This window comes from Lutjanus erythropterus, chromosome 13 (genome assembly GCF_056507025.1).
Source record: "Lutjanus erythropterus isolate fLutEry1 chromosome 13, fLutEry1.hap2, whole genome shotgun sequence".
NCBI classification, from domain to species: Eukaryota; Metazoa; Chordata; class Actinopteri; order Lutjaniformes; family Lutjanidae; genus Lutjanus; species Lutjanus erythropterus.
Genome location: NC_139329.1, coordinates 1,963,607 through 1,982,477, shown reverse-complemented (window position 1 = coordinate 1,982,477; position 18,871 = coordinate 1,963,607). Strand labels below are relative to the sequence as shown.

Genomic DNA, 18,871 nt, shown 5'->3' with positions numbered 1-18,871 from the left:
ATGCTCCCTGTGATTCTGGCAAAAACTTATATGAAACTTATATGAAATTAATAACATTTACTTCTTTAACATTTTTATTTTCATTTATCATTGGTGTAGGTCTATGAACAAGTTGAGATATTTCAAGGCAACATACAGCAACAGATTTCTGAATTTTGAGCCAGACTCAAACTTTTAAGTTTTGAAAAAGTTTTACCAATCACTAATATTTTGTTGAGATGATTCATTTTAATTCTTTAGATAAACTTAAATCTTAGATAAGATTTTTGGGGGGTTTTAGAACCCCCCAAAAAGGGTATTTAAAAAAATTCAAGCGATTCAAGTGAAACTGAATGATGGTTAAAATGTAGACATTTTTTGAGTTTGAGTTGTCTCAGCTATTTTTTTTTTTTTTTTTTTTTTACAGTGTGACATGATTCTTACATTTGTCAACTGTAAAAATATGTAGCCTACATCAGAAAAAAGTTTTATATTTTGTCAACTACATCTATGGCTCATTTCTTTTATTTAATAAATTATAGAGTAAATTCATTCAAGTGAAAGTGAATATTGCTTAAAATTTTCATATATTCAATTAAAACTTAAAATTTAATTTTCATGTAGCTAACCAATGACAAATCAGGTTCACAGCTCACTGTGAACTATTTTTGAAATATATATGTTTTTTGAGTTTCTAAAACTCAAAGATTCAAGTTTATCTGAAAAAGAAAGGTAAATTATCTCAACTAAAAATTAGTAGTTGGTAAAACTTTTTCAAAACTTTTAGCATAAGTTGGGCTAAAAAGTTGCAGAGTCATCTCAACTATTTTGTTACAGTGTTAAATGCTTGCCAGCTGTAAAACTATGTATCTTATACACCAAATTAGAAAAACAGTTTTAAAATTTCATCAACTAAAATGTGCATCATAGCCTTCATCTATGGCTCGGTGCCTTTTCTTCTAAATTTTGATGGTGGCTCATCTTCTTACGTCTCTGTTTGCTATGGATGCCAATCAAAATAAAGGTCTTCAGGGAAAAGAGACAATTTAATAGTTGCAGCTCCAGACAGATTCAATTTCTTTTCTAGGCCAAAAATGGCTTTTTTGACCCTAAAGGTTACAGACCCCTGGACTAGTTGATCCAAATACTGGCAGTCAAGAATAACAGTCTAGACTTCTACCCCTTGTAAGAAAACCTTCACTGAGCAGACTACAGATAATATCGGCTTGGCTGGTCTATTGTTGTAGTCATATTTAGTACATTGTCCTTTACTAATAAGGAGTGTGTTTTACTGTGGTGAATGGCTCTGTGACATTAACTTGAAGTGTTTTGCAAATAGAAATGTTTTTAGGAAGGAGAATAATGTAGTCTCTTAGTTTGCTTCTGTCATCTCTACTGCAGTTTCCTGTGGATTTATCCCTCCCTGTTCCTTCCTCTCCTCTCTGTCTTTGACATTACATCATGCAGCTCAACTAAAACAAGACACACTGAATGTTGTCCCCCACAGACTCTCACACACACATGGTCACAGTAACGTCCAGGCCTTAAGGTTCCCATATCTCCTACTGTGACCTGCTGCTCCAGGAGACCAACTACTGCGTCATAAGGAAACACTGGAAAATAATTTATATGGTATCAGTCGTGACCTTGGCCTTGTCTGGTCTGGTCTATCATCATAGTGGTTAGAGAGCAGTGAGGATATGAGTCCAGTTAACTCATGTTTAGATCATCTTGTGGAAGCAGTGTGCAGTCAGAATCATGAGACCTGTGAGTTTGGCATCCAGCTCTTAATCTGGATCTCCACAGCTTGTGTTTGCCCTGGTGTGTTTGTCCTGCAGCCCAGTTTCCTACCTGTGTTGTCTGCTATGTGACACAAATTTCAATTGTCCCTAAAGCCCAATTTTCCAAAGAACAAATGATAGGGAAAACAGTTAACTCTTCAATCTTCCTAAAGTGATGTAAGCCCTCATAATGGTTCAGAGGGAGTGCTTGGTTAGGGTGAGCCCATGACTGACAGGGACCTTAAAAAATATTAGAACATTAGATAATATTTTTCAATATTAAATTATTAATGTGTCATCATAATTAGAATATTTTATTTCCCATATACTAAAGCCAACAGTTTCTTTTTATTTTATTGTTTTTGGTAGAATGAAAAAAGAAATCCAGAGAGCCACTGTTGGCCAAACCCCTTCTATTCACATGGAATGGTTCAGTCCGTGCCCCATACGAAACGTGCATAGTGTTTGCTAGCTGTGAATTTTGAGTGAGGAGCTGGTTTGGTTTGGGTTGGTCTGGTCTGGTCTTGTCTGGGTTGGTTGGGTTTGGTCTAGTCTGGTTTGGTCTGGTTTATTTTGGGTTTGTCTGGTCTGGGTTAGGTTAGGTTAGGTTAGGTTAGGTTAGGTCTAATCTCATTTGGTCTGGTTTGGTCTGGGTTTGTTTGGTTTAGTCTGGGTTGGTTAGGTTAGGTTAGGTTAGGTTAGGTAAGGTTAGGTTAAGTCTCATTTGGTCTGGGTTTGTTTGGTTTAGTCTGGTTTGCTCTGGTCTGATTTTGTTTTGTTTTGTTTGGAGTGCCATTAGAGCAGCATCATGTCTCATTAAAGATAAATCTGGTTTCTACAAAGGTGGTGGGGCCTGATGTGATCTTTTCATGGGGCCCAAAATCCCTGTCAACGCCCCTGCATGACTGTGTTGCTTCTCTAAACACTCTGTGTGACTGCTGTATTATCTCCATACCCTATGGAATATGGTTTTGTATTCATTCTCTCTCTACTTTGAATTCTTCAGAGAATAAACTCACCTGAGTGTGTGTGCTGTCTGAGTCTCTGCTGGTCTGCTGACTGTCTTCCTTTACTGCTGGAGACATTTCTGCTTCTGTAAAGGACAAAACCACATGAGTTTATCATAAGAGGACATGAAGGTTATCATTTCATGTTTGTTAGGTAGAAGAAAATATATTTGTGAGTTACCTATACTGATATATGAAACTAGGGATGGCTCGATCCCTCTTCATGTCCAATAATGTGACCTTGAGTATCTGCTGATACAGATAGCAACCCAGCACTGTCTTTTTCCCTCTTAAAAAACTTAAAAAGCTGTTAATAATGCATTTGTATGGATGCACTATGCTTAACCTAGGCTTCTAAAACAACATGCTCAAAATGTGCAACAAATAATCCACTCCCATGAAGGAAGAAACACACAGCCCACAGTATGACTAGTAAGTTAATATCACTGCCGCTTTTTTAAATTCAACTTTTAGTCAAATTTTTCAGTCAGCACTACTCAAACATTAAAAATGATGCTTAAAATAACTTCACATGGCTGCTGAGAGGTCTCACTCACATACAGCCTCATGTGACACAGGACACGTCTGTCTTCATGGCATGTCGCCGATCAGGCTGATCAAGGCGTACACCTTTTCAGATAATAAAGACAGGTCCATTGTGCTGGCTATATACACATCTCATGCACATAAAAGAATTAAAATGTGTGAATGAATTATACCTTGTGCACACGCCATAGCATATGGCAAAAAAATGTGATTTAGATTTTCTTACGTAGTGATCACTTTCATCAAAATAAAAGGCCTTGATTGGCCCCGATACCAAATGTGTGCTTTGATTCAGGACATCCACTCAATATCATCCAAAACACCTGTCAGCAAAACTGCAATGACTCAATAATATGTAAACACACTTAATACATAGAATAAATTATAAAAAAAAATTAAATAAACAAGACTCAAAATTTGCCAACAGGACACTGTGATACATCAGTGAGAGATGCCAGCTCCCTCCACATCCATCACAACTTTTACTTTTAGTCATGTTACTACTCAAGAAAACTACACGCAGCAGGATGGCACAAAAGTTTTAATATTGATGAAGCATAAAAGTAGAGGCTGGTTTCTCCTGCTCACAGAAAACAGGAGTGTAAACTCTGCAGACATCCGGAAGAGAGATCGACTTATTCTGAGCTGCGGCTCTGACCTGAACCCAACTGGGTTACAACCACACCACACTGGATTAGTGTTTGCTTCACATTTATTGCCAGTTGTTTTTAATCATTTCCATTTCTTTGTGGGTTATGAACATCATTTAAAAAGATTTTAAATAATCCTTCCAGACATACTAGTGCTTGAATCAGAATGTCAATTATTGGGACCGTCAAACACCCTGTGTGATTTTCACTTTCGACAATCGACACAGCTGGACCCAGATCAGAAAGACAGGGTTTTATCTTCCGCCTGGTGCAAAGCAGCACACAGATCAGCTGTCAATGCTATTTTCTTACCCACAAGTTTGTCACTTTCACGCCCAGGAATCAAGAGGAAGTAGCGAATCTATTTGCGACCATGGGAAAACTGGTCTCAAGATGAGATGTGATCAGGCGCATTGTTGGTGAATTGCTATGCTGACACAGCATAAAGTGCCCAACAGAAACTTGTTTGAAAGTCAATGATGCAAGACTTTCCAGCTATTCAAAGGTCTCATTATTCAGACAGTAAGATGCACCTAAAGGCAGCTTCAGAACATGTGTAGACACTGCTTCACAGACACTGCAGTTACTGGCAGGTCATAAAAATTGACATTCTGATCAATAAAGGATGTAAAACACAGTCAAAGTTCATACAGTAAACTGCTTGGAGTAAAGCAGCTGTATAAATCTTGACTTCCATCCAAAAAATTATTTCCTCTGTGTCCTCTGGAGAGTTTCCTCTGTCCTGTCAAGCTTATAATACAGTTTTGCTGCTTGAACATTAACAATATATGGAGCAGTGACATTACTGCACACATAGAAATCTTTAAAATGACCGAAAGCAGCCTCTCTAATCATTAAATCATCTTTTAAATGAGGTCCAGCAGTGCAAACTTTCCAGGTGATTTATCTATTTTGTGTTGTGTTGATGTCTAGGTGTTTTCTTTGACAATTTGTTTTAATGATTAGACAGGGTGCTTTCAGTCATTTCAACCATCTATGCTGCTGTGCCTCATTCATAAAGGCACACAGCACTTCTCTTAATGTGGAAACACTTCATCCTACTTCACCCAGATGCAACCCATCCACTATTAATCAATGTTCATTTTTTATGACCCTGCTGCCCGACCCGACAAACCCCAGTGCCTTCATCACTAGAAGTGGGTCATTTCAGCATCTGTTCACTTCTCCAACTTGCCAAATACACCTGGCTGTTTGAGGGAATAGGGAGATAACACTCATTGGTTTAATCCATGTTATACCCAAAATACACCTATGGTTAATTAAGAGACTAAATACAATCCCTTTTGCACCTTATCTTTTGCCCAGATTATGCACAATGGAGTTTAGAAAAGACAACCTAAATGCATGTATCTATTTAAATAGGACTCTCAGTCCAGTAGGTCTAGTCAGTCCTGAAGATTCAGTATAATTAGCGAATCATCCTAAATGTGTGTGTCCTGCCGCAATAGAAGGAGGAGATCAGAATGAGAGTCAGAGTGAGAAAGTGCTTATTAAATGTCAAGCAGCAACCCCCGCAAGTGAAAAGTGAAGCCAATGAGGAGGTGCCACAAGCTGCAGTTCTCAAAATGGCCATGTGAGGCTGGCTCCATAGAAGCCCATATTAAAATACCCTACTTCACAGCAGTGATGAATATGTTATAAACAATCTGGTACAAAATAATGTTTTGGTCAAGAAACAAACAAACAAACAAAACGACACAGTCTAACAAACCTTAGTTAGATAACTGAGAGCTGTGGTATCCTTTTATTCCTTTCTTCGTCCAGGTAACCTGATTGTGCAGTGGGCTGTGAGCGTACAGCGGTGCATTTAAATTGAGGTAGTGTGGACAAGGTCTGAGAGCAGGGAGGGAGGCAACATCAAAATGATGAGAATCACATCTCATATGATGTGAATATGATGATCCTGTTAGATGGATGCATTTCATCCTCTAATGGTGAGTCAGTCGGATGAGATGAGTCAGTAATGTTTCTGGTTAGAATAATTAGGGGGTGAAATGGAAAGCTTCTTCCTGACCCAGCCATGCAGCCTGGAAAGTGTTGGAACATTATATCATATACCTCCAGAGCTGCCACTCCGACTGTTCATTTATGGGAACTGTAACCTACAGTATGACGATTTGCACGGGGCATCAGATTTATTCTGTTAGCTTTTGGCTCATCTGTAAAGCAGCTTTTCATTCTGTCAGGATTCTCTCCATTTCTGTTAGTCTGTGATTAGAGGACCTGCTCTGGTGTTATACAAAGGGAAGTTTTCCACCTTTAAGAGTGGTTTGGTTTGACAACTCTGAATCTTCCTGAACTATGTTAGCAGCCTTGCAGGCTTGTCCACAGGTTGGGGGAGGGGGGGTTCAAAGTTTTTCAGCCAGCACAACAGTCAACAAGTCATAATTTTCATAGGCAATTTGAATAATCAGGCTAAACAGGTTAAATAAACAGATACACCTTTCAAAGCTCTTGAATGCATGACCATGTCAACAGATTGTACTCATCAACCTTATCTACAGAGAACATCTGGAGAGACAGACAGATGAAAACATGCCATGAGGAGCCGTATTCATAAAGCTTCCTCATGCAAAGAGCTGCTCCCAGTGATAAAATTCTAAGAAAATCCTTAGAATTACAATGTTTTCTAAGAATTTTCCCCTTAAAGTTAAGACTAGATTTAGAAGATGAAAGTTATTTACAAAGCATCTTAAACTGAAACTGAAAAACTGTTTCAACATATTCTCAAAATGCTGAATAACTGCAAGTTAATGAAACTCTACATATTAGATCACACAGGGATAACGTGTGGTTGATCTCCTGACATGTGCTTACATAATAATAATGCCTAATAATAATAATAATTTATTTATACAGCACTTTTGCACTTTTTTGTCACTTTGTCTGTGAGCCTCCTCTGTTCATATGGTTGGATGATTGCATGAATATATCATCGATCGGCAATGAGCTGAATCCTTTTTTTTCCTGCAATTTTTGGGGCAATATTTGTATTTTATTTTCCTATACATTAGCGTGACTCTGCAGTCAGAGCTGCTGATCTGCTACACACTCAGCAGCACAGTACAAACCCACTGAGCTGGAGGGCAAATAAGAGGTAAACAGCCTGTAGAGCTCCAACTATTTTCACATCTAACACAGTGAGTTAATGGTTCATTTCAACCAACACAGAGTTGGTGATTGTTGGAGGAGAAAAACTAATGATTTAGCAAATTACTTTATTATTATCCTGATTTGTCATTGTAAAATATAATTTTAATAATAATTATACAATTATATTTTTAGATTTCACATTGTATTGTCAATGGGTTTTTACAGACAGCTTTCAAAAGGGGCCTTGGCCAGATGTAAGCCTTTTGGGAGGCCTTGGCATGAAAAAGTTTGGGAATCCCTGTGCTACTACACATTCATCCTTACTTACTAAAGTAACTAAATTAAAATGAATTAAAATTATTCATTTTCACAGAGTTTGAAGTCACAGGTGTAGCCTGAGTACTACTGTTTAATTATGACAAAACAAAGACATATTTATTCAAAGATATATATCTGTTTAAATTGTTTTCTATATAGGCTTGTGTCAAAATTGTGATTTTAGTTCGCATGTGCCAATCTAATTTTTGACAACCTCAGGGCAGACAAAGCCTTGGGGACCCCTTGTGATTTTTTTAACCTAAATCTTCACTGTAGATCCTTAGCTTGGAGCCACGTTCATGTGCGCATGCACACTGTCTGAACTGGGTGTGTGTGTTGTGATGGTGTGTGCGTGCAAGTGAACGGCATGTCAGGGCTTTAGGAGACTTGGATTACATCAGATGAGCAGTATGGAGGTATTTGATGTAGGCTTATGTGGGAGATTCTGCAACACTGTTTACCTGTGAAACTCCAGCAGTGTTTTGTGAACTAAAAAACTAAACCCAACCTTCAATCAGCATGAAGGTGAGTAGATATTGACTGAATTTTCATTTTTGGGTACACTAACCCTGTAATGATGGTTCTGTTCAGTTCAGATATCTCGGTAAGCCATGACAGAGTGATAAGACACACAAACAATCAGACGAACTGTCATCTTTACAGTTCGGGTTATAATTGTACCTTTCACCTTTCTTTCAAAATTGTATCCTTTATTTCAAGCCTGTCTGATCATCTGAGTTCTCAGTTTGTTGACCCATCACACTTGTTTACCATATTACCATCATCAGCAGGTAACCTGGTGATTACACTTCTGAGAGGAATGATGAGCAAAAGAACTTTTATTCTTTAAGCCCTGCAAAAGTGCACAATCCTGCACTGGTGTTCTACCTGCACAGCATCATTTCCTGTTCTGAGTGTGAGCTGAGCTCTGGTTATTATAGTCTTCCTGTGGTGGTTAGGGGAAGACAAGCTGTGGAACCTGTGCCTCAATAAAAGTGACAAATGTTATAATATCATCATGACCAGCTATAAACACAGGCTGAAGGGCCAGACACTGTTGCTGTGAGACAACAACCAACAGTGTTCACCACTGAATCACTGCCACACACACACACACACACACACACACACACACACACACACACACACACACACACACACACACACACAGTAGCTCAGCCACTGAATCACAACTATTACAAAATGATGATGTGGCTCTGCATCACTGTCTCACACACACCCACACCCACACTTTCATTCACTTTAGTTTTACATTCACACACTCTGTGGACACACAGACTTGCACAAGCACACACTCACTTTATGCATCCAATAATACACACACACCTTCAGACCGCCCACACTGAGCACAGCACATTCACACACTGACGCATGCGGGTACGCACACGCACAGCACAGCCATTTCTCAGCCCACGTCTAGTTTCACTGTCCACTGTTAAGTCATGACGACATCATTAGGTTGCCTGGAGATCGTGCCCCATACAAACAGAGGAGGCAGATCAACAACTGTCTCTCTCTCTCTCATACACACCCCTACAGTCCCTGCCCTGTTACTCAACATTATTCTGCTGTCTCCTGGTTTCCCTCTGTTCTAAACTTATCAATAGATGTTATAAATGGACAGTAAAATAAAACAATCAGAATCTGAATTAATACCAAAGTCACAACAAACTTTGATCAGCCATAGACCAGAAACCCCCATCTTCTGTGAGCTAAAATGAGTTTGGTTGCTTTGGAAAGAGCGATATTTAGCTTTGTGGTTTCTCAACAGAAAAGTCTATCTAATGGCAAGGTCAAGAGGTAAAAATATTCTAAATATGGTGTACATTTAAACTGATATTGATTTTTTCAGGTGTCTAAAATACGTGTTGCTGCTGACCCTGTCTACAGCAGAACTATGCGTAGCTTCTAGGGATGCAGCAGATCACAGTTCAGATTGTATCACAGTTCTGAGTCACGGCTCGGATCATTTTTCAGATCAGCAAAAAAGAAAAGAAAGGTGCAATTAGCGTTAAATTTTCTTAAAAATGCACTTTGCTTTGGTCTCTCTGTCTGTAGTTATCACCATAATAATGTAATGCAATAATAATAATAATAATAATAATACTATACAGTATAGTTTAAATACTCTACACTATTATATTATACTATACTATAGTACATATAATAGGTAATTATACACTGTACAGCATAATGCACTTTGTAGTCTGGCTCACTGTTCCGCTTACAGCACTATCTAACTGCTCTGTATTGACAACACTAAAAATAAAAATTAATAAAAGATTATTGACAGTAACCGCAACAGTAAAACTGTTATCACACCATGGTGGTTACATGTAATTCGCAGATAACATGCATGCCAAACCGTGGGGGGCGTTCCATACCGGTCACAGGACAACTGTGATCTGTTGCACCCCTATTTAGCTTCCTACACCAGTACTCCTGCTGCTTCTCCAAACTGGGAGAGTGTTGACCACCATCTACTGTACGTAATACACTATGATTGTATGACATTCAACCAAATAATCCAAACTATGCCTTTAATAAGAAGGATCTGCATCTTTTTATCTGGGGCTGCACAGTTAATCAAAATATTATTGAAATTGCAATATATCCAGGTGCAATATCCTAATCACAGCAGCTGCAATTTTTTGATGAAGGTAAAATGTATGACAAAGCGCATCACAATTAAGTACTACAGTGTTGCATAGATGTAAGAAAACATATTGGTTTGGTACAGATTGAGGCTGACATGTCATACTGACATCATTTTAACAGAAAGTGCGATATGTGATATGATTAGATTGAATGATTTTTGCACTGCAAAAATCATCTGGAAAACAAGATCTTTTTAGGAATTTTTTCAGCCATTTTTAGGAAAGAAAAGACTGTGAATGTAGACTGAATAACTGCACGAATGGAAAGGGTTGCTGCACTGAGATGTGTTTATGGACAGACAGAAATACAGTGGAAGGCTGTAAAACAGTTACCTGTGTGGCGTGTGCCCTCCATTGTGACCATCTCTTTTGTGGCTTTCTCTTCACTTTTCATCTTATTCCTTTCTCTCTCCTTCCATCCGTCCACTGCATCCAGAGTGTCCGAGTCTTTATCCTGCCCTTCAAACGCACCACCCTCATTATCCATCGCCACACACTCCGGTCCTTTGCTCTGCAACGTGACACTGCCAGCATCGAGAGGGCTGGCAGGGACGTTCTTCATGTCCACTAATGATCGGCATGACTGGGTTTCCACATTCATAGAGGCAGTCGGCTCATCTGGACTGGGATCAGCCACCAGAATCAAGTCACAGGGAGGAACAGGAAGTATTGAAAAAGTGGGAGTCTCCCCTTCGCACGGTGTTTGAACCTGGCCATCAAGTTGTTGATCGCTCTCATGACCTTGAGCCTGACAGTCTGAGTCCAACGCTGTCTTCTCTGCTTCACACTGCTCCTGTGCTGGCCTCCTCTCAGCCTCAACAGGCTGACCATCATCTCTGTCAAGTGTCTGACTGTGCTGAAAAGGTGAATCTGATCGCTGTCTATCACTCTCTACTTGTATCTCACTCTCTTCCTGACAGATAGGCTGCTCTGGTCTGGGACTCTCTTTAGATTCAGTACAGAAAGTCTCAGACGCCTCTGAATGTTGTCCTGTGTCTACAACTGGACAGGAGAGCTGGTTTACTTCTTGCAGCTGGATTTCCTCCTGCATGTAACCTTGGCTGTCTATCATTTCATTTGCTTCTAGCAAAGGTTTCTTATCAACTTCTTCAGCAGGCGGACATAACATAAAGTCTTCTGTAGTTTTTGTTTGAATTTCCTCTTTGTCATGTTGTGATAAACTCTCTTGGTTAACCTGTTGGTTGCTACTTAGGCACGCTGCTGGGAGCTTTTCTGTCTCAGTGTTACCCTGTTCCTCCTGTGATATTTCAACTGTAGCTTGTTCTTTAGATACAAACTGATCAGTAGGTTCAATGTGTGACTGTTCTACAGGTTGGTTTTCTGTCTCAGCTGCTAACAGTTGACGGTCCTCTCTGTCCATCAGCTGTGCAGACACTTGTGTGGACTGAACAGTGTGGAGTAAATTGTCTGCCAGCTGGTTTAATGTATCACTTGCTACACTGCCATCCTGCGCTAATGGTTGATCATTTGCTGGTTCTTTGCTAGCACACTCTTCATTCTCAGACTGACTGTCTGCTAACTGCTGGCTTAATTCTATGCTAGACACAGCTGATGCTATTGCTACGGCTACAACTGCTACTGCTGTGGCGACCAAGTCTTCACGGTACTTCTGCTCTTTTTCTCTGTCCTCCTCATCCTCCACCTTCTTGCCTTCGTCTATGGAAGTTACTTCCTCACCGGCCACCATCCCACTGTCATTTTTTTCACTCATTCTTTCCCAATGCCTTTCCTTACCCGCTTCCTCTCCACCTATCCACAACTCATTTCTCTTTTCCTCCTCGCACTGCTGATCTCTTAACGTCTCAGAGGCCGAACAATGCTCTATATATTTCCTCCCAGTTGTCTCGGCCCTTCCTTCCCCTTTTTCAAGTCGTGAAGCATCCGCTGTACCTTCAAATGGCACACCCCCAGCTTCTGTAGTAAAATGCACAGATTCCATAAATCCTACGGGTCCTTCCACTTGACCCACGGGCTGTACTGGTTTGTCCACAGATTGTACATGTTGTGTCTTCTGTTCAGGAAATTCCACAAGAGACGAGTCCTCTGTGAATTCTGTAGAATCTGAATGTTTGACGGGAAGTTCCTCTGGACATTTAGATTCCACCAAACCTGTTCTGTCCTCAGTATGCACTGTTTGTTGAGTCGGACTGGCAATGCCCTTTAATTCCAGCTCCGTAGGATCCAGCACTTCCTTTCCGATTGGTTGCACAGTTGTAATTTCGCCTGTGCCTGCCTTTCCGATGTCAGTTTCACTCAGTTCTGAAGAAGTGACAGCAGAATTTAAATCATCAGATCCATGAAAGTTCATGCTCCCGTCCTCTGATGGTTCCTTTATTTCTAAAGCCGGTGGAGCTGTACCTTCACTCAGATCTATTCTCCCGTCTGTCGGACTGATCTCTGGAGTAGCATAACTGGAATCTGAGTTCATAACGTCACAGTCAGGTCCGTGAACGTCCCTGGTCTGGCCCTCTGTCTGGCTGGGTAGATGCATGGCGTCCTTGTCAGCTTCCTCTCTCTGGGTTGGCTCAGAAGCACTGGGAGACGGGACATGTGCCCTTCCTGTTTTATCCTTGGCTTCTGACTCCGACTTTGTGTTCACGTTTGTCACTTGCTCTCTCTGGGTTTGGAACGCTGTCTGACTCTGGGACTCTATACTGGAGCTGGAGCTGAGTTTGGCCTCTGTGCCTCCTCTCTTCCCCTTCTTCTTCCTCCTCTTTTTTCTCCCCTTTGCCCCTTTCTCTTCACTGCCTTGCTTCTCTTCTCCTCCCTCTTCAATGCCTGCTGTTTCAGAAGCCGTCTCTCTGTTACTGACCTCCTCTCTGTCTCCCTTCTTCCAATCTGGCCCTACTTCCTCCTCTTGCTGTGAGCCCTGTACTTCCCGTCTTTGTGCACGAGGCCCATGTGACGGAGCTGGCTGTGTTCCAGCATGCTGACTAAGAGCTGCACACATTTGATGAGAACTTAGACCCTGTTCTAGCAGCTGTGGAGGACTAAGATCAGGAGCTTGCTGTGAGATCAGATCACATTCTTTCTGTGCATACTGTTCATGTTTTCTCTGATCCTCTGAGTCACCGTCATACCAAACTGACTGGGAGTTCAGCTCCTTTCTGACACTGACACCCTGATCTAGGTTTTCACCCTCATACCAGACTGTTTTTGCTTCTGTTTCTGGTCCACGTGGGAGTGATCCCATTCTGCTTCCGATCCAGCCTCCATCCCGCCATAGTCCTCTACGAGACTTTCTTTCTGAGTCTGGGGACTTGGGGCTGGTCCTCCTGTCAGACTCTGGACTTTTGTTCATGGTGTCATGTTGGCTGGGCTCCTCTGGGTCTGACTGGCTTTCCTGGGGATCCTGTGATTGTTCCTGGCCCATGGTTACTGAAAGAAGACAGGATTAGATTAAGGACTGCAAAAAAAATTTTTTTTTCTTTAAACGATTTAAAACAGGGGTCTGCAACCTTTAAGATCAAAAGAGTCATTTTGGGCCAGAAAAATAAATAAAAATGTCTGGAGGCACAACTGTTAAATTCTCTCTTTTCCCTGAAGACTTTTCTTTTTTTCTTAAATTTGGCATCCATAGTGAGCTTTAGAGACTCAAGAAGAAGTGCCAATGTCAAAATGTGGAGGAAAAGGCATCGAGCCAAAGATGTAGGCTATGATAAACATTTTAATTGACAAAATATTTTTTGGTGAACAGGCTACATATTTTTACAGTTAAAGAATCAACTTGCACTGTAAAAAATAGTTGAGACAACTCAACATTTTAAGGCAAGGTACTGCAATAGATTTTTGAGCCTAACTTCAGCTCTTGAGTTTTGAAATAAACTTTAAAGTTTTGCCAACCTATTATGTTTAGCTTAGATTATTTACTTTTCTTATAAATTTAAATCTTTGAGTTTGAGAAACTGCTAACAGTGTATTTCAAAAATTGTGAGCCGTGAACCTGATTTATTATTATTTCGTGCCTGAAAATTAAAGGTATTAACTTAAAATATTAAAATTTTAACCATCATTCACTTTCACTGCAAAGATTTTTTATATACCGGTAGGTAATTTTTTTTCAGAACTTAAGATTTTGAGTTGGGCTCATAAGTCAAAAATCTACTGCAGCATGTTGCGTTGAGTTTCCCAACTGTTTTGTTTTTACAGTGCACACCTACAACAATTTTAAATAAAAATTAAAATACTATGAGCCACTGGAGAGGGGCTGAAGAACCACATGTAGCTCCAGAGCCCCAGGTTGCAGACTCCCAATCTAATGAGGTCAATAAGAGCCTGGCACTGTTTATCACAGTTTTGGCCATCATTTATATAAATTACTTATCAACTAATTACTGAGATCTAGAAACATGAGGGGTCACGGGCAGTCAGATAATCAGACAGGCTGTAGTAAGTAAATCAGATCAGCGTTTCAACACATTCTCACTCCCAAATGGTCAAATATGGCAGCTTGGTCAGTGGCTGTAGGTACAACTCTAGTGCCAGTTCTGCACATGCTGGATAAATATGGATCATCCAGGCAGACTAGCAAAATAAAGGCACAGAGGTATTTTGTTAGATTTAGACAACACAACCTCTTAGTTAGGTTTAGGACAGGATCATGGTTTGGGGTAAAATAAGTACCTTAGTACATGTAAGTTCATGTAGGTAACAAGTTAATATACATTATGTAACTTGAAAAAAAATGAATGTTGACTTGGTTTCAGATGGGACAACCCCCCTCTCCTCAGTCCTGTTTTCGTTCGACTCATCCACCCCCTCCTCCTCCCAACACGGACTTTCTTGCTCTTTACACTACACCCCCTGACTTCAACAGCACATCAAACATAACACTAGAGAGGCCCGTCTAGAAATGACACCAGAGGGGTATCTACAGCGTCATGGTTTGAAGCCTGCCTCAGACTGTCCTGGGATTATTGTATAAGGACAAGAAATCTACCAAACTCATAGTTTTGAGTGCTTGTCCCTCACTTTCAAAGTCTTTTTGGGCCTGGCATCACTGAGAGCTGCTTCCTGGCTCTCAGTCCATGCTGCTTGCCACAATATCTTATTTATTTAATTCTCTACAACCATCTGGTGACCCCCACAAATTATCTGGACAACCACTGGTTTAAAGCATAGCGGCACTGACCAGGCTGCTGTATTCGACACGTTGTTAGTGAGAACAGACTGACAGTTGATGAACTGTTGACATGATCTGTGAAAACAGGAAAGAACTTTAAAAGGTGACAACGTGTGAGATGTGATCAAAATCTTCAAGTGGACGTAACTGGCCAAAAATATCAATTAATAAGTGACCTGTTATGTTATTTGTTTCCATATGTTATTATCAGGCCACTCTAACACTGGTTTACTTTTCTTATCATAGTTATCATAGTAGCACAGAAGCATAATGCTGCCACACCATAAAAAGAAAAATGTCTAAATATCACATTAGAACATGAAACCTTCATTGTTATTACAAAATATTTTCATGTTACTATGACACACAAGCCGTTATAAATAGAAATGTTTCTAGTTTTAACTATAACATGAAACATTCCATATTATAACATAATAAGTTTTTGTTACAACTTAGAATATTTCATGTTATGAATCTATATTGTTATAAGATGATGTAATAACTAGGGATGCATGATAAATTGGTCAATATTTGCCTATCCTGCTATACTGATCTTTATTCAGTCCCTCCAGGATTTCACAGGATTTTTTGGGGATTGTTGCAACCTAAAATCCCTGATTTCATGGCAGGTTTTCTAAAAAAAACTGATGCACATTGCAATGTCTGTACAATGAAAATTGCAGGAGCAGTGACAATAGCAGAAAAAAGCTGATTTTCTTTTTCTTTCTTTGTTTATATAATTGACTAAAAATCAAAGGGAACGTGTTCTGGGGAGAATAAACCCACACATTTTGGGCATTCTTAGTGAACCTACCAAAAAAAGGATTACAGGATTAGTTTTTGTAATTATTATTACAAAAATTCTAACAAAATCTGCTTTATTTGTAAATGAAGAAGTACACCTGGTGGGCATTTCAAAAGAAGCAAAGTCTTTGCACACAGCGTTGATAAATGTCAATAAAAATGACAAACAACAAACATTGTGTTCTTGTCAGTACCCTCAATGAAATGTGCATGTATGACATTTGCGTGGGGACCTGATTGGTAGAACTTGTGAGAAGCTACAATGTTCTCACTGGTATCTGTGTATATTAGCCGATGAAGATCAGATTCACTTATAAGTGATTTGACAGACTGTCTGTCAAAACATTGAATCTGAATTCATGGCTAAAAGCTCCATATACAGTATACTGGTGAAGTTTCTGATCAACTTTACTAGACAGACTGAATGAACATTTGAAGAGTCAGATCTGTCCTTTGCTTTGTGACTTTCTCACTCAGGTTTTGTTATCAATCAATCGTTTATCAGTAACAGCTGTCAAAAAATAGATATTGTGCATCCTTAGTTATATCAGTACAAGTTATCGTGTTATAATGTGACAAATGTCTCACATGATAAACAGGAAATGCTTCTTGTCAGAAAGTGATAAGTCTGTGTTGTGTTGAAGTGAAAATATCTTGTTATAACATGAACAACATCTTGTAATAACAAACTTTTCCTGTTATAACATGATAATGCTCTGTTTTTCTTCTAGAGTGGCCATAATATGTTGCTGTATTGTAGTTCATTTTCACTACTGATAAAAACTTTGAACTGTGTCTGAAGAGCAGGGCTGCAAGTAATCATTATTTTCATAGTCCATAAACTGATTAGCTGTTAAATTTATAACATGTCAACAAATGTCTTATATCGTCCACAACTCAAGATATTCAGTGTACTGTCATAAAGGAGAAATCTGAGAATTTTGACTTTTTTTCTTAAAATATTACTCAAACCAATTAATCGATTATCAAAATAACCGATGACTCATTTAATAATCATATAAAATCAATTCTTTGCATCTGATATGCTTGTGACTTGTGTTTCTTTTGTGCCTGTACTGCAAAACTATTTTCACTTCGGCTATAATAGTTAACCAACAGTCAGCAGTGACATAAGCAAAAAACAGGCAGCGTGACTCTGTGTTCCTGTACTTGTTGACTGTCTGTCCAGTCAATCTGTTTCCCTAATCACAAGTTGATTTTTATTATTAAGGTTGGCAACCTTCTAATTATATTCAATATTATATTTGTCTCTATTTTGCAGTTTCAAGTAAGCAACTTTTCATTACAAGGCCTAAAGTTCCAATCACTGGCCTCACACTCCCCATTCAATGATCTGAAACACTGTGCAAGTCTGTGAGCAGGGTGATGAACTCACCTGTCCTCTGTGAAGCTGATTCCACAGCTAAGTTCACCTTAGCTTCTTTTGCCTGGAGACTCTGATTGTCCCCCTGCTCTGTCTCTGTCTCTGTCTCTACAACTCGCTCACATATCAGCAGGTCAACTTCCCACTTCTCTCCTTCCTGTTTTTCTGCGATGGTGGTGGTGGTGGTGGTGGTGGTAGGCAAGGCAACTGCCTTCCTGCCAGCACACTTCCCATCCCCACCTGGTGCAGACACTGGTTTTGTGGGTGATGGAGTTTCTCGTGTTCCGGGACTACGCTGAGATTTTGTAGCTCCTCCGTCAGTGATCACAGATGCTGCCGCTGCTTCTCTGGGTGAAATACTTCCATCTGTCTCTGTTCTTGTTCCTGTTGTCTTTGCAGGCCTCCATGCAGTCCCTCCGCCAGCCTCTGGGGTGCCTCGGTTATTTCCTGGAGATTCTGTAGCATGTCTTGTGGTTTTTGTAGTTCTCTTTTTGTTTCTCCTGTTGCGGCCAGCAGGAGAGTTGGCAGCTGGTGTGCCCCTCTGCACTCCCCCAGTTTCCTGGCTCTGATAAAGACTTCCACTGGTACAGGATGTATGAGTGACAACCGCAGAGTCCTCCCCTTGTGTTCTGTCCACCAATGATGAGGGACTTCCTTGTTTCTTTGTTGTTGTACTACAGTTGTCTATGGTTACCACAGCCCGGCCTGCATCCTGCTTGCTCTCTTGCTGACTGTTAGAGGAAGGCTGCAGCCCACAGGCAAAGCTGACTGGCTGATGATTGATGGAGAGGGATGTGGAGGCATGTGTCACTGCAGCAGTACTATCGGAGTTTCCCTGCAAGACGGAAGATAAATCCAAATTAAGTCTTGATGGAAAAATGTCCTTACTAGCAGTTATTCAATATTCTGACAATCAAAGGTGGTTCAAGTAAACTGTGATATGAAAGTAACCAGACCAACCACGTGTGACAGTCGGCATGTGTGAAAAGCTAAAGTATGGGAGATGTCAGAAAGCAGGGGGCAATAATGACAGAAGCAAAGGATCAATGTGGTATAAAGAGCGAGAAAGTCCATGTAGGGAGGAGGACACAGGACGTCCACACAGAAGACTGGGTTCAAGTCCCATGAGAGACCAATAGTCGAGGTTGATTGTTTTAAGGAAGTAATTTTAAGCCAAACCATGATCATTTCCTGAGACCAACCACATAGTTTTGCTGTCTCAACCTAACCAAACTGTGACGCCACCTGAAATGTTTCTCAGCGAGCTTTATCCTGAATGTTTTACTCAGGGGTCTGCAACCTTTAGGATCAAAAGAACCATTTTTGGCCAAAAAAAGAAAAAAAAATCTGTTTGGAGCCACATTTGGCAAATGTAAGAATCACGTTACTCTTTTGTTATTGACATTCATCAGTGCACTGTGCGCTTCTTTTGAATAACTTTGTGCTGTTTTGACTGAGTTTGACTTC

General features: G+C 40.1%; 1 protein-coding gene across 1 annotated transcript in view; it reads right to left on the bottom strand.

Annotated features, from left to right (window-relative positions):
• Window positions 1–18,871, bottom strand: part of LOC146315985 (uncharacterized) — a 136,133-nt gene that overhangs the window by 56,663 nt on the left and 60,599 nt on the right. The window contains exons 9-11 of the mRNA XM_084734553.1: window positions 17,417–18,239; window positions 10,407–13,472; window positions 2,780–2,853 (exon numbers count right to left, since the gene is read on the bottom strand). Of these exons, the coding sequence (XP_084590679.1) occupies window positions 2,780–2,853; window positions 10,407–13,472; window positions 17,417–18,239 (3,963 nt within the window). The remainder of the gene's footprint in view (window positions 1–2,779; window positions 2,854–10,406; window positions 13,473–17,416; window positions 18,240–18,871) is intronic.